Source organism: Panthera uncia, chromosome E1 (genome assembly GCF_023721935.1).
Source record: "Panthera uncia isolate 11264 chromosome E1, Puncia_PCG_1.0, whole genome shotgun sequence".
Classification (NCBI taxonomy): domain Eukaryota; kingdom Metazoa; phylum Chordata; class Mammalia; order Carnivora; family Felidae; genus Panthera; species Panthera uncia.
In genome coordinates this window covers 3,889,765-3,901,795 of record NC_064814.1, presented here as the reverse complement: position 1 = coordinate 3,901,795, position 12,031 = coordinate 3,889,765, and the positions used below count along the sequence as shown (strand labels likewise).

Here is a 12,031-nt window from a genome sequence, read left to right as displayed (position 1 = left end):
GGAAATATTTTGAAGAAAAATAGCCCCGAATTTGTCCTTTGATCTTTCTGGAAAGATAGTGACAGTGTAGTTAGTGGCAGAGCTGTGGCTGCTGTCAGAGATTAGAAGTCTCCCCTCGAGGATGCTGGTGTCGTCTTGGTTATTAGCTCAGCTGGGCCCTGGGGGTCTGTGCGGGTGACGGTGAACACGGTGATTTCCCAGGTTCCCGTCAGCTTGGGTTCTTTGCTTCTGAGCCCTTGCCAGTTGTCTCCATCAGGTTTCTTTGTTTTATTTTTTTCATATTTATTTATCTTGAGAGAGAGAGTGGGGGAGGGGCAGAGGGAGAGAGAGAGGGTCCCAAGCAGGCTCCACACTGTCAGCGTAGAGCCTCACGTGAGGTCTGAACTCCCAACCCGTAAGATCATGACGGGAGCCGAAATCAAGAGTCGGGCGCTTAACTGACCGAGCCACCGAGGCGCCCCTCCATCAGGTTTTGAGTTCAGGTACGTTTTCTTCCACTTCCATCCTTTGAAGAGGCTGGATGACAGACAGAAGGACTGTAACGATTCGGCGATGCTGCGCGTGACTCTGTGCTCATCCTAAGTGTGCTCTGATTTTTTTTTTTTACGTTTATTTATTTTTTGAGAGACGTAGAGAGAGCACAGGTTGGGGAGGGGGCAGAGAGAGAGGGAGACACAGAATCCAAAGCAGCTCCAGGCTCTGAGCCATCAGCATAGAGCCCGACGCGGGGCTCGAACCCATAGACCGCGAGACCGTGACCTGGGCAGAAGTCGGACGCTTAACCAGCTGAGCCCCCCAGGCGCCCCCTAAGTGTGCTCTTCATCCCCTTCACCTATTTCTCCCCAACCCCCCACCCCCGTCCCCTCTGGGAGCCACCGGTTTGTTCTCTGTATTTAAGAGTCTCTTTGTCTCTGATTGTTTTGTTTCTTAAATTCCACATATGAGTGAAATCATACAGTGTTTGTCTTTCTCTGACTTCTTTCATTTAGCATTATACCCCTAGATCCACCCGTGTTGTCACAAACACTAGGATCTCGTTGTGTTCTGTGGCCGACTGCTATTCCTCTGCGTGTGTGTGTGTGCGTGTGCATGTGCGTGTGTGTGTGTGCGCGTGTATTCGTACCGCATCGTCTTTACCCATTCACTTACCAGTGGACCCTGGGGCTGCCTCCGTATCTTGGCTATTGTAAATAACGCTGCAGTAAGCCCAGGGTTCGCGTATCTTCTCCAGTTAATGTTTTCTTTTCTTTGCGCAGATGCCCAGTAGCGGAATTAGCGGGTCCTAGGGTGGTTCTGTCTTTCATTTTCCGAGGATGCCCCGTACTCTTTTCCACAGTGCTTGCACAGCTCGCATGGTCACCATCGATGCACGAGGGGTCCCAGTAGGCTTTGTTTTTTAGAGCAGTTTTGGGTTTATGGAAAGATTGAGCAGAAAGTACAGAGAGTTCCCGTAATACTCCCTCCGCCCACCCCAGCACATCCTCAGTTTCTGCTGTGAGGAACGTCCGCCTCGGTGTGGGGCGTTCGTTGCAGTCTGTGAGCCAGCGTCGGTGCGTTACTAGCGACCGAAGTCCGCAGTTTCCAGTTGAGTGTTGGACGTTTCAAGTGGAATTAGGCACGTGCATAATGGCACGTGTCCACGATGACTGTGTCATCCTGTTCCCTGCCCCGCAAGTCCCCCGTGCTCTGCCTCTTCGTCCCTCCCGCCCTCCTCAGGCCCTTGTCGCCCGCACATATTTTCCTGTCGCCATAGTTCTGCCTTTTGCAGAATGCCACATAGTAGGCATCCTATAGTGCGAAGCCTTTTCAGACCGGCTTCTTTTACTTGGCAATATGTGTGTATGATTCTCTTCAAGGTTTGGTAACTCATTTCTTTTTTTTTTTAAGTTTATTTCTTTTGAGAGAAAGAGAGCTTGCGCATGAGAGTGTGAGCGGGGAGGGGCAGAGGGAGGGAGGGAGGGAGGGAAGGAGAGAGAGACAGAGAGAGAGACAGAGAGAGAGAGAGAGAGAGAGAGAATCCCAAGCAGGCTCCCATGTTGTCACTGCAGAACCCTACGTCTCATCCCAAGAACCAGGAGACCGTGGAGACCATGACCTAAGCAGAAATCAAGAGGCAAACTCTTAACTGACTGAGACAACCAGGCACCCCATAGCTCGTTTCTTTTAAATGCTAATTTTCCGTTGTGTGGTTGTACCAGTACGTTCATCCATCACCTATTGAAGGACATCTGGGTTGCTTCCCCTTTGGGGCAATTAGGAATAAAACTGCTCTGAACACTCCTGTGAATGTTTGTGTAGATGGAAGTTTTCCTCCTCTCATTGGGGTAAATACTTAGGAACTTCTGCTATTTTCATTGGCTAAAGGCCCATGTCAGAAAAAAATACGTGTGAAGGCCCCTATGTTTAAAAATCAACCTATAATAGGTTTTATAGGTTTCTTTTCAAAAAAGGAAAGACAGAATGGATATTTATCTCCTGTGCCTTTGTGAATAATCTTCAGATCTAAATAATTATAAAAACATTGCATGTCTGTACCAAGGCCAGGGAACTAACTAGGAGCAAAGAGGGGCCAGGCATCAGTAGAGACATTCAGTGGACTCTGAAGCAACAGTCCTCACAGAATAAAACCTTAGAGAGTCAGCTGGTCTAAACTTTTCATTTCCAGGTGAGGAAACTGAGCTCCAGGGATAGTAAACTTCTTGAGCAGGATCATACACACTATCGGGTAGCTGGCCTGAAATCCAGGGCTCTGGCGTTCCAGTTTGGCATTTTTTCTGTTGCATGGTCTTTATATTCTGAATATTCTTTATATTCTGCGATTTCTACGTTGCTTTTTAACTTCAGAGTGTGTGTTCAAGAAAAACAGTCAAGTCCTTTAGTGTTTGTTGAGCACTTCCTGTGTGTCAGGCACCGTGCTGACATCAGATGCGGGGAGACAGGCCCGATAGTAAGCAGTCTAGAGGCGCCTGGGCGGCTCAGTCGGCTATGCCCCTGACTTGATTTTGACTCAAGTCGTGATCTCACCGTTCATGCGATCGAGCCCCACATCAGGCTCCACGCGGACGGTGCGGAAGCCTGCTTGGGATTCTCTCTCTCTCTCTCTCTCTCTCTCTCTCTCTGCCCCTCCCCTCTCTAAATACATGTATGTATACGTACATACTCATTTACTTAAAGAAAAAGAAACAGACAAGCTCTTGTAGTGTCCAGACGAGTCCTCCAGGCTCTGGTCAGGGCACTAGGAACGGAAACAGGCAGATGAGCTTGATGGGCACTTAGAGGGAACATTTAAGATAAACTATGAATGTCAAGGTTTGGTGGTTGGCTAATGGTAGGTTGAGGTGGATTAAGGGAAGAACCAAGGGCGGAGCCCAGGTTTCCAGCACAGAGCCACAGGCCAAGAGCGTGATTGCAAAACTCCGAAGAAAAGTGAGTGAGGAAGCTGATGAATACCGGGAGCATGCTGACTTTGAAGCGCCTGTAAGACCGCCAGGCGTAGATCTCTGGAAGTCACAGGGGGCCCGGATGGTGGGCACAGGGCTGATGGGTGCACACGGGATGACCCACGATGAGTGTCTGAGCGGAGAGAGTCTGCAACGAAACCTTAAGGAAGGGCAGAAGAAGAAGCCCCCAGAGGGGAGTGGGAAGGAGTGGCCCGAGAGGCCAGCAGGAATCCAGGCAAGGACGTCGAGAGCCACGGAGGCCGAGGAGGAGGGTGTCTTCGGATGGCCAAAGCGACCATCGCCGCAGAAGACAATGGAGAGGCGGAGAAGACAGCTCAGAACGTGGCATTGGATGTTAGCATCAAGGCAGTGCTGCGTGATCGTCATTTCCGCAAAGTAGAGGGCAAGATGGGCTGGGGAAGGGCCAGCGGTGGGTGAGGAGGCAGCACGAGGAGGCTCCCACAGGCCCTCCGAGAAGTTTGGACGGGAGGGGAGGCAACAGATGGGGAGGTGGGATTGGGGCCGAGGAGGGTGGTGGTGGTCGCCGTCTTTGACAGTGGTGGAGGTTTGGGACGAGGAGGAGCTCGTCGCGGAGAGCGGCCGCACGACCCCCGGGCGACTTAGAAGTTGGACACGTGCTTTCCTCCACTCTCCACACAAACCCGAGTGGCTGGATCTCTTCTCTTGCGTGCTCGTGTTTACAAAACGAAGAATCAGTCAGAGGCTCACTCTTAAGCTTTGGGCCTTTGTGTTTGCTCGGGAGGGTGTCCGGGGCTTGAGACCCAAAGCACGCGAAGTCCCCGAGGTGGGATCCGCCGGAGGGCAGCATCTTGCGGTTGTCTCTCCAAAACCATTCGTTGTGGGATGCGCCCAGTGTTCACGCACCAAGAAGGAAAAAACACTGCCAGTTGACTGACCTGTCGACAACAGTAAGACACATCCCAGCGTAAATGCTTTTCACATATGAAGAGATTGAAGTCTTAAAACTGGTGAAATACAGTATTTGCCTCAGGTGGGAGTATCAGAAGCATGAGACGGAGGACAGTGTGATGCTCGTGTGTTTGTAGTGGCAGAAACTTGAAGGTTTTGCCTCACGGCTCTTGTTTCTTCTGGAAAGTAAAGTCCGACTTCATCATCCGCTCCGGAGTGCAACGTCTTTGAGTGAGTCATTGACAGCAGTGGGGCCGGGCAGACCCAGGAAATTGTAGGACGGCCGGGGAGCACTGAGGGTGTCCTCAGTTAGGGATGTAAACTCATAATGACACCAGACTACCTGGCTGTGATCTGAGTCAGGAGTGGACAGTGGACAGTGGCTTCATCCAGGATTAAGGGTTTGCTGGGCAGCACGACCGAAAAACAGTGGACCGAGGCCTTGTGGACGCAGACGGTGCAGACAGCACAGGGCCCCGGGCGCACCCGTGGGAAGCCCCCCCCCCCCACCCCCGGTGTGGGTGGTGTAAAGGCCGACAGGAACGGCTTGTGTTCCCCGCAGTGTGGACCGGGCGTCTTTTCATACTGTTACTCACACGCTTAAGATATACACCAAACTAGGTATAAACGCGTTTTGTACAAAGACATTTAGAAATTAAGTAGAAAAAAAATTTTTTTTTTTTTTTTTTTTTTTTTTTTTCAAATAACAAGGTAAATGTAATGTCTCGGATATTAGCGTTTCAGGTTCAAGATGGGAATGACTTTTGAGGCCAGATTCTTTGCATTTGATGCGTCTGTGCTCCCTTAGGAGTGCAGGTGACTACTCAGATCTCCGTTGCGTTTGGCCTGCTGGTGACTGTCAGGGTCACCACTCCGCTCTCCCTCTCCCGCTCCTTGTTTCTGTTGAAATTACTGTGGAGCTTTTGTTTGTGCAACACCCAGATGGCATTTTGGCTTCCACTTAATTCAGATGCATCATTTGCACGTTAGTCCACTTGCATTCTTTTCAAGTAAATCTTTAACGGAGTGTAGTTAGTGCTATTGATAGTTCCACCAATGCCTTAATTATTCAGATAACGCAGGATGCGTGGGGGTGGGGGTGGGGGTGGGGGGTGGTCATCAGAATTAAAACAAAAGTCCCTTAATTTTGGAAAAACGCCAAGAGCAGTGGTTCTCAAAGAGTGGTCCCGGGACCACCAGCATCAGATCAGACTTGCGCGGAAACTTGTCAGAAATGCAAAGTCTCCCCTCCTCGCTCCACCCTGCTGAGTTCCCTGGAGGGGGTGTGGGGGGCAGGGCTGGGGCCTTCATGGGCCCTGAGTTGAGTGTGACGAAGCCGAGGTGTGAACCGCTGCTCCGGCCTAACCGGTTCGCCCGTGTCACAGACGAGGCACCCGGGGCCCGAAGCCTGCTGCTCTGAACTTCGGTTCGTCTGTAAGAAAACGGGCCTCGCGCCTGGCAGCCCGGACTTCAGTCCAGTTCTGTTTCCCGGGCGCGACGTCGACCCTCTGCTTCTCGGTTTTTGCTTTGTCTTCCTTGGTTTGGGTCGGGGCTTCAGGAGGGCTACTAAAGTTCTGGGTTCTTTCCGTTTTGTCCCCTGCAGTGCCAGAACCTCCCAAGACCTGTTCGAGCCAGCCCCAGCCTGCCGGTACCGCCGCCAGCGTTTGCACCAGCGCCCTGCCGAGCGGCGGCAATGGCAAACGCGCGTCCGCCAGCAGCCAGCAGCCGGCTGCGCCCCGTTACCTGCCTCGCGAGGTGCCTCCACGCTTCCGCCAGCAAGAACAGAAGCAGCTGTTAAAGAGAGGCCAGCCGTTGCCTGCCGGGGCTCTGGCCAGCGTGAGCCCGACCCAGGGCGCTGGGCCCGCAGGCGTAAGCCCTCCTCCCCTCCCTGGAGCCGGAGCACAGCAGCACCCCAGTAAGCTCCAAGCAGGTAAAATACTCAGAGGGAGGCATTCCTTTCATCTGACCACGGCGCGCCATTTCAGCCTTGCTGCCCGCTCGTCAGAGAGACGTAGTTTGGTCCCCGTTCACTGTGTACGTGTAACGGCGTGAGCCAGCCAGCTAGCCAGGTGCGTTTGTATCGGACCTTAAAGTTGGGTTCTGTTTTCGCCTTCTTCTCCATATGGTTCCTCATATGTCTTGAGATGGCATTAGCTCCGTCAGCCGAGTTCGTTTCTCCCCAGAAGCCAAAGGTCTGCACGTGAGTCCTCGTAAGTCTGTGACGGCAGGTGCGGAGAAGGCCTCGGGGAGGGTCCTTCAGTAACCCTTCCTGCCCGGCCACCAGGCTGCCCGGGGTGGGCCCGCTCTGTCGGGGGTGAGGCTCTCGAACTTGTTCAGACACTTTGAGCCAAAGCTATCAGACCTCGGGCTCGGCCCCCGCGGCGTCCGGGGTCCCGCTTCTTGCCGGCGTCCTTGCCTGCAGTTGGACACCGGCTTTCTCTTGGCTCCGAGAGCAAGCGCCACTCGTCCGTTGGCTCTCCAGCCTTCAGACTGCTGACAGCCCTCATCGCCTCTCTCTCCTCGTCCCGCCTTCTTGACCTTACTGATGGACTCAGACTGAAAACACTGCTTTACTGACGTTTTAGAAATTTTTGGAAGAGAGCAAAGTACATGTGCTCAACGGCCACATTTCTCGTTATTTTCTTGAATCTTTCCACTCCCAATGATTTAACGGTTGGCATTCGTTCTAGCATGGAAACCATATTTGCTGATGGTAGTGAAATTCACGTCTGTAATTAGAGAAGCAAGGAGGCTTCTTGTGCTAGATTGGAATTTAAAAGAAACATGTCACAAGTTCTATTAATGTTTGCTTTCGTGTGCTGCCTTTTAACATGGAGAATAATTCCAGCATGGCTTAAAAGTATCTCTAGGAGTATTTCACAAAACTCTGACTTTGTGATACATTTGGAACAAATCTTTTTAGACCACTTTGCCACGTCCCTTCGAATAGTCCCGGCTCTTACCTGCTAAATTCCCAGGAGAGGGGATGTAGGTCAGTGATTGTCAGCAAAAAGCAAGGAAGAAAAGAAATGATCAAATATAGTCATTGGCCAGGAAGATAGTCCCGTCTGCTTCGCCACAAGCAATTATATAATCGAGCACCGTTCCTTTCTACGCTGAAGGGTGGTCCTCTGGACAGTCTTAACACACACAGGGAGTGTGTGGCTGTCCCTACACAGCTTGGTGTCTCAGCTGAAGATGCTTAGTTTGAGAACCTGAGCAAGAAGCGTAACACCTGCTTTCTTCAGGGCTTGTCCTGTTGTCACAGGATTCGTTGGAAGTATCGCGTCCGGGTGCTCTTCGAATGCCGTTGGTGCGAAAGCTGCCACTGGTATCTCCTTAGCTTATTTGCCTCTGCAAATACCCTTCTCCAGAAAGCTATTTCTAGTTTATTATGCTTTAGGAAAAAAAGAGAAGACTAAATAAATCCGCATTTTCTGTAAAACCGCTCAGAAAATGGAATCAGTCTGTACTCTGTCAGTAAGACAAGAAATGACAGCTTTATGGCTCCTGAGCAGAGGTCTTCCTTTTACACGGGAAAGAGTGCATCTCTTTCCCGCCAGTTGCTGGTCTTGTAGCCAGATGAACCTTTCTGACCGGTTCGGGTCCCCTCAAAACCTGTCCTGCTTCCCCAGCTCCTGCTGCACAGGGTCTGGCTTTCCCGGGCTGCCACAGCCCTTCCCGTCTTGTCCAGTCCGTGCTGCCCCTCCTAGTCCGCGTGGCCGCTTCCCACCCTAGCCAGCCCTGTGTCCGCCAGATCGCCTCTTGTCTCTTCCCTCCTTCCTTCCTGCCTGCCCAGGCCGCTGCCGCCCCGCCCCCACGAAGCCCCTTCCCTCCTCCCACTCTCTCTGTTCCTCGTCTGCACGCACAGCCTCCCCTTCTGGCACACGGTGCAGCGCACATTGTTTGCTGGCTAATTGTAAGAGTCTCACCTCTCTATCAAATTGAAAGTACCCTCTAAAGAAACCTTCTTGAACATCTGGGTGGCTCAGTCGGTAAAGTGTCCGACTTCAGCTCAAGTCATGATCCCACGGTTCATGAGTTTGAGCCCCACATTGGGCTCTGCACTGACAGCACAGAGCCCGCTTGGGATTCTCTCTCTCTCTCTCTCTCTCTCTCTCTCTCTCAAAATATATAAACTTAAAAAAATTTTTCTTTTTAAAAGAAAGCTTCTCACTTTCCTTTGGATGGAAAGAGCTCTGCACCAGGGGGAAGGCCTGGCAGCTGGCATGGGTCACACCCCCAGCTAGGACTTCATTCCCTCCTAAAATCAGAAGTCTGAGACTCTCGGGACCTCTAGTTGCTAAGGTCCCTTCCCTTTAATCTGACTCAAACACTGTCTCCAGAGCGCTTGCTTGATTTTGTCAGCAGAGGCACCGCTGGCACCGTGCCCCGTGTTGCTCAGGCACCAGCACAGGGATTGGCCAGGAAGCAGCAGCAGCACGGTCAGGACACAGGCTTGCAGGCCCCGGGCCTGATAACGTTTCCAGACCTGTGACCTCCTGTGTGACTTCGACCAAGCCGCTTTCACTGCCTATTCGAGCCGTCACCTGTGACATGGGGGGACCCCTACTTCACAGGACTCTGAGGGTGACATATCTGCTTCACGTGTGGCACAGGGCCTTGTATACAGTAAGTGCTCCATAAGTGCAGCAAATATGTGCCCATCTTTGAAACGCTATGATGGGGCAGCAGTCGTTTTTTAAACTCGCAAAATCTTTAAATGAGTAAATTCTGCAACAGCGCAAGAAAGCTCTCTCGTCCCTCTGTGGCCTGCGTACATTTGGAAATTTTAGCCGACCTTCCTAGAGATGAAGCGTTCTATAAACTTTTCTTTTTCATGGTGCGTATTATGCACTGAATTCATATCCAGGTGAAATCGAGAAGAGTGGCCACGTTTTCTTGGTGCATTTGAAACTTTCCTAGATACTGCTTCAAGTAAAAGTTCGTGTAACTTCTATTTTAAGTAACACGTAGATCGTCGTCGTGTTTCGTTCTGGGTAAGCAGGTTTCCACTCCGCAGCCACACCTGCGTGAAAATGAAAAATGCGGTTTCACTCATTGTTCCATTCCTCCAACTGTAAGGTTAAGTTAAAACATAAAGAAGGTTCGGTCAGGGAACTGAGATTGAATTACCCAAGCAGGGAGTGGGTACGTGACTTATCCTTCAGATTTTAAGAGCAGACCATTTCTCACGAAAAGAAAAGCGGAAAGGGGTTATTTCAGCCCAGCACGTTAATTTTCAGCCCAGCACAAAAATTAACACACACATACCAGGTGTATCAGTATGTGGACTCTTCTTCCCCCAAAAGGTTTCGTGTGGGGGCACCCGGGTGACTCAGCCGGTTAAGCGTCCAACTCTTGATCTCGGCTCAGGGTATGATCTCATGGTCGTGGGATCGAGCCCCGTGTTGGGCTCTGTGTTGATAGTGCAGAGCATGCTTGGGATTCTCTCTCCCTCTCTCTTACCTGTCCCCTGCTTGCATGCGTGCGTGTGCACACACGATCCCTCTCTCTCTCCCCCTCTCAAAATAGATGAAAAAGAAAAAAAAAGGTTTAGTGTGATTGGCAAAGATTAGAGAAGGTTCTATATCCCTGGAAGGAATTGGTGGACTTTGAATCACCTTCATCATAGCTCTTAGGTTTAAACAGTCACACGGTGCAAACCTGCCAGAATTCATGAGCATCCTGGTTGCCTCCCATCTGAGTGCTGCCTCCTCCATGGGGAGGGGACTGTTGCAGTCCTCGCTGGAGTAAGAGACAGTGATCGCATCCATCCGGTACACAGAAAGGGTTTACAGATACCAGTGAGTGGTGGAGGTGGAGACATGGGAGCGTTTTTGAAGAATTGAAAGCCGAAGTCACACTTGTTTTAGCCCAGCAAGCGTAGATACATTTTCTCTACTGGTGTAGAAGGCGCTGGTAGCATATGGAGAGAGACCCAGCCTGACAGTGATTTTTTAATTCATTCGTGTCCTTTATGTTGCACATGCTTCTGAAGAGGATGTGTCAGTAGATCAGTGTAGCTCTTAAGTTTCATTATGATTCACCTTGTAATTTACATTAATCTGTCACACTTGTTCACATGGAAAAATCGCAATGCCAGTTTCTGCCGTATTTTGACAAACCGATACGCTAGCTTCATGCTTTCTCACTGTCTCTTTCCTTTTGTTCCTCCATCCGAATGTTTAGGCAGCAGTCCCACACGGCCGTTTGTATGCCTCTGACAAGGGAGAAGAGGCTAACCTTCCAGAGTTTCTTCTGGCGTTAAGTCATCGAGCAAAACACGCATTGAATGCCTACTAAGTATAGGGAGGCCCAGGTGGGGTGGGGTGCCCAGTCGGAGATAACGGTGGGGTGTCACGTGCGCAGTAACCCAGACTGAGGATGGGCGCCCGCCAAGGAAGGCTTTCTGATGGAGGCGACACAAGCTGAGTTTTGGATTCGTCGGGAAGGCGATAGAGCAGCCTGCGTGCGGGGAGGGCCTCGTTGGGTAATGAAGGTGGTTCCGCGTGGCGGGGGGCAGCGTGCCGGGGTCAGCAAGAGGAGACGGGGCTGGAGAGGTGACTGCCAGTGAGTATAGCAATAAACTAGCAAACTTACTGTGATGACCCAGTCCCATCAAATCCACATTCAGAGCTATCCCAGCACATTACTTTTCGAACTTGATAGACTAATTCGGAAGTTCATCTAGGAGAGTAAACATACATAAATAGAAAAGCCAAGAAATTCTTTTTTTTTTTTTTTAATGTTTTCATTTCTTTTCGAGAGAGGGAGAGAAGAGAGGGGCAGACAGAGAGAGAGAGACAGAGGATCTGAAGCGGGCTCTGTGCTGACAGCAGAGAGCCCGATGCAGGGCTCGAACTCACGAACCATGAGTTCATGACCTGAGCCCAAGTCGGACGCTTAACCGACTGAGCCATCCAGGTGCCCCCAAGAACATTTTTTAAAAGAATAATGAGCCACCCACTAGAGCTAATGATGCCCTAGTAATTGATTACAACTGTATGTGACTGGGGCAAGACAAAACAAACGAACAGAGGCGATGCAGTGGAGAGACTGTGGACAGACACGTGCATGCGTGGAGACCGAGGTGAGCATGACGTGGCCTTACAGACTCCTGGGAAACGGTGGCCCCGGTCAACGGAGCGCTGGAAAGCCACACGCAAAACGCACAGGAGAACTATCAGAGGCGACACAGGAGGATGTTTCCACGTCATGGCCTGAAGGTTTCTCTCAAGCAAGAAGCCGTGCCAAGAAAGGCCGACAAAGTTATGTATAAAAAAGTTACAAATTTTTGTACGAACCCGTAAATAAAACCTGAGAGGAAATACCAAGCATTCCCATAAATCAACGAGGAAAAAAACCAGTTCGGTAGGAGAGTGGGCCGAGATTGTTGGCCGGCAGATCATAAAGCTACTACAAGTGAGTCCTAAGCATTGAGAGATAATGTTACGTGTGGCCACGGGAAACATAAATGAAGATGAAAACAACAGGGCTACGTCGTTCTTCACGTAGCAAGTTGCCAGAACTTGAAAATCTATTGTAGTCACTGTGGCACCGGTGACTGAGGGAGCGCTCACTGTTTGCCGGATCCAAGTGCTTTACACGTATTAACTTGTTTATTAGTCTTCGCAGCGAGACTCCGGAACCACCACACC

At 50.8% G+C, this 12,031-nt stretch overlaps 1 protein-coding gene across 5 annotated transcripts in view; it reads left to right on the top strand.

The window, feature by feature from the left end:
- The window catches only part of TNRC6C (trinucleotide repeat containing adaptor 6C), an 87,312-nt gene that overhangs the window by 16,407 nt on the left and 58,874 nt on the right, over window positions 1-12,031 (top strand). For 3 of the 5 annotated variants that reach the window (XM_049635600.1, XM_049635601.1, XM_049635598.1), the window contains exon 3: window positions 5,974-6,300. The exons of 1 other annotated variant lie outside the window; for it this stretch is intronic. In XM_049635600.1, coding sequence (XP_049491557.1) covers window positions 5,974-6,300 — 327 coding nt within the window. The remainder of the gene's footprint in view (window positions 1-5,973; window positions 6,301-12,031) is intronic. One more of the 5 variants, XM_049635599.1, reaches the window with a different exon arrangement.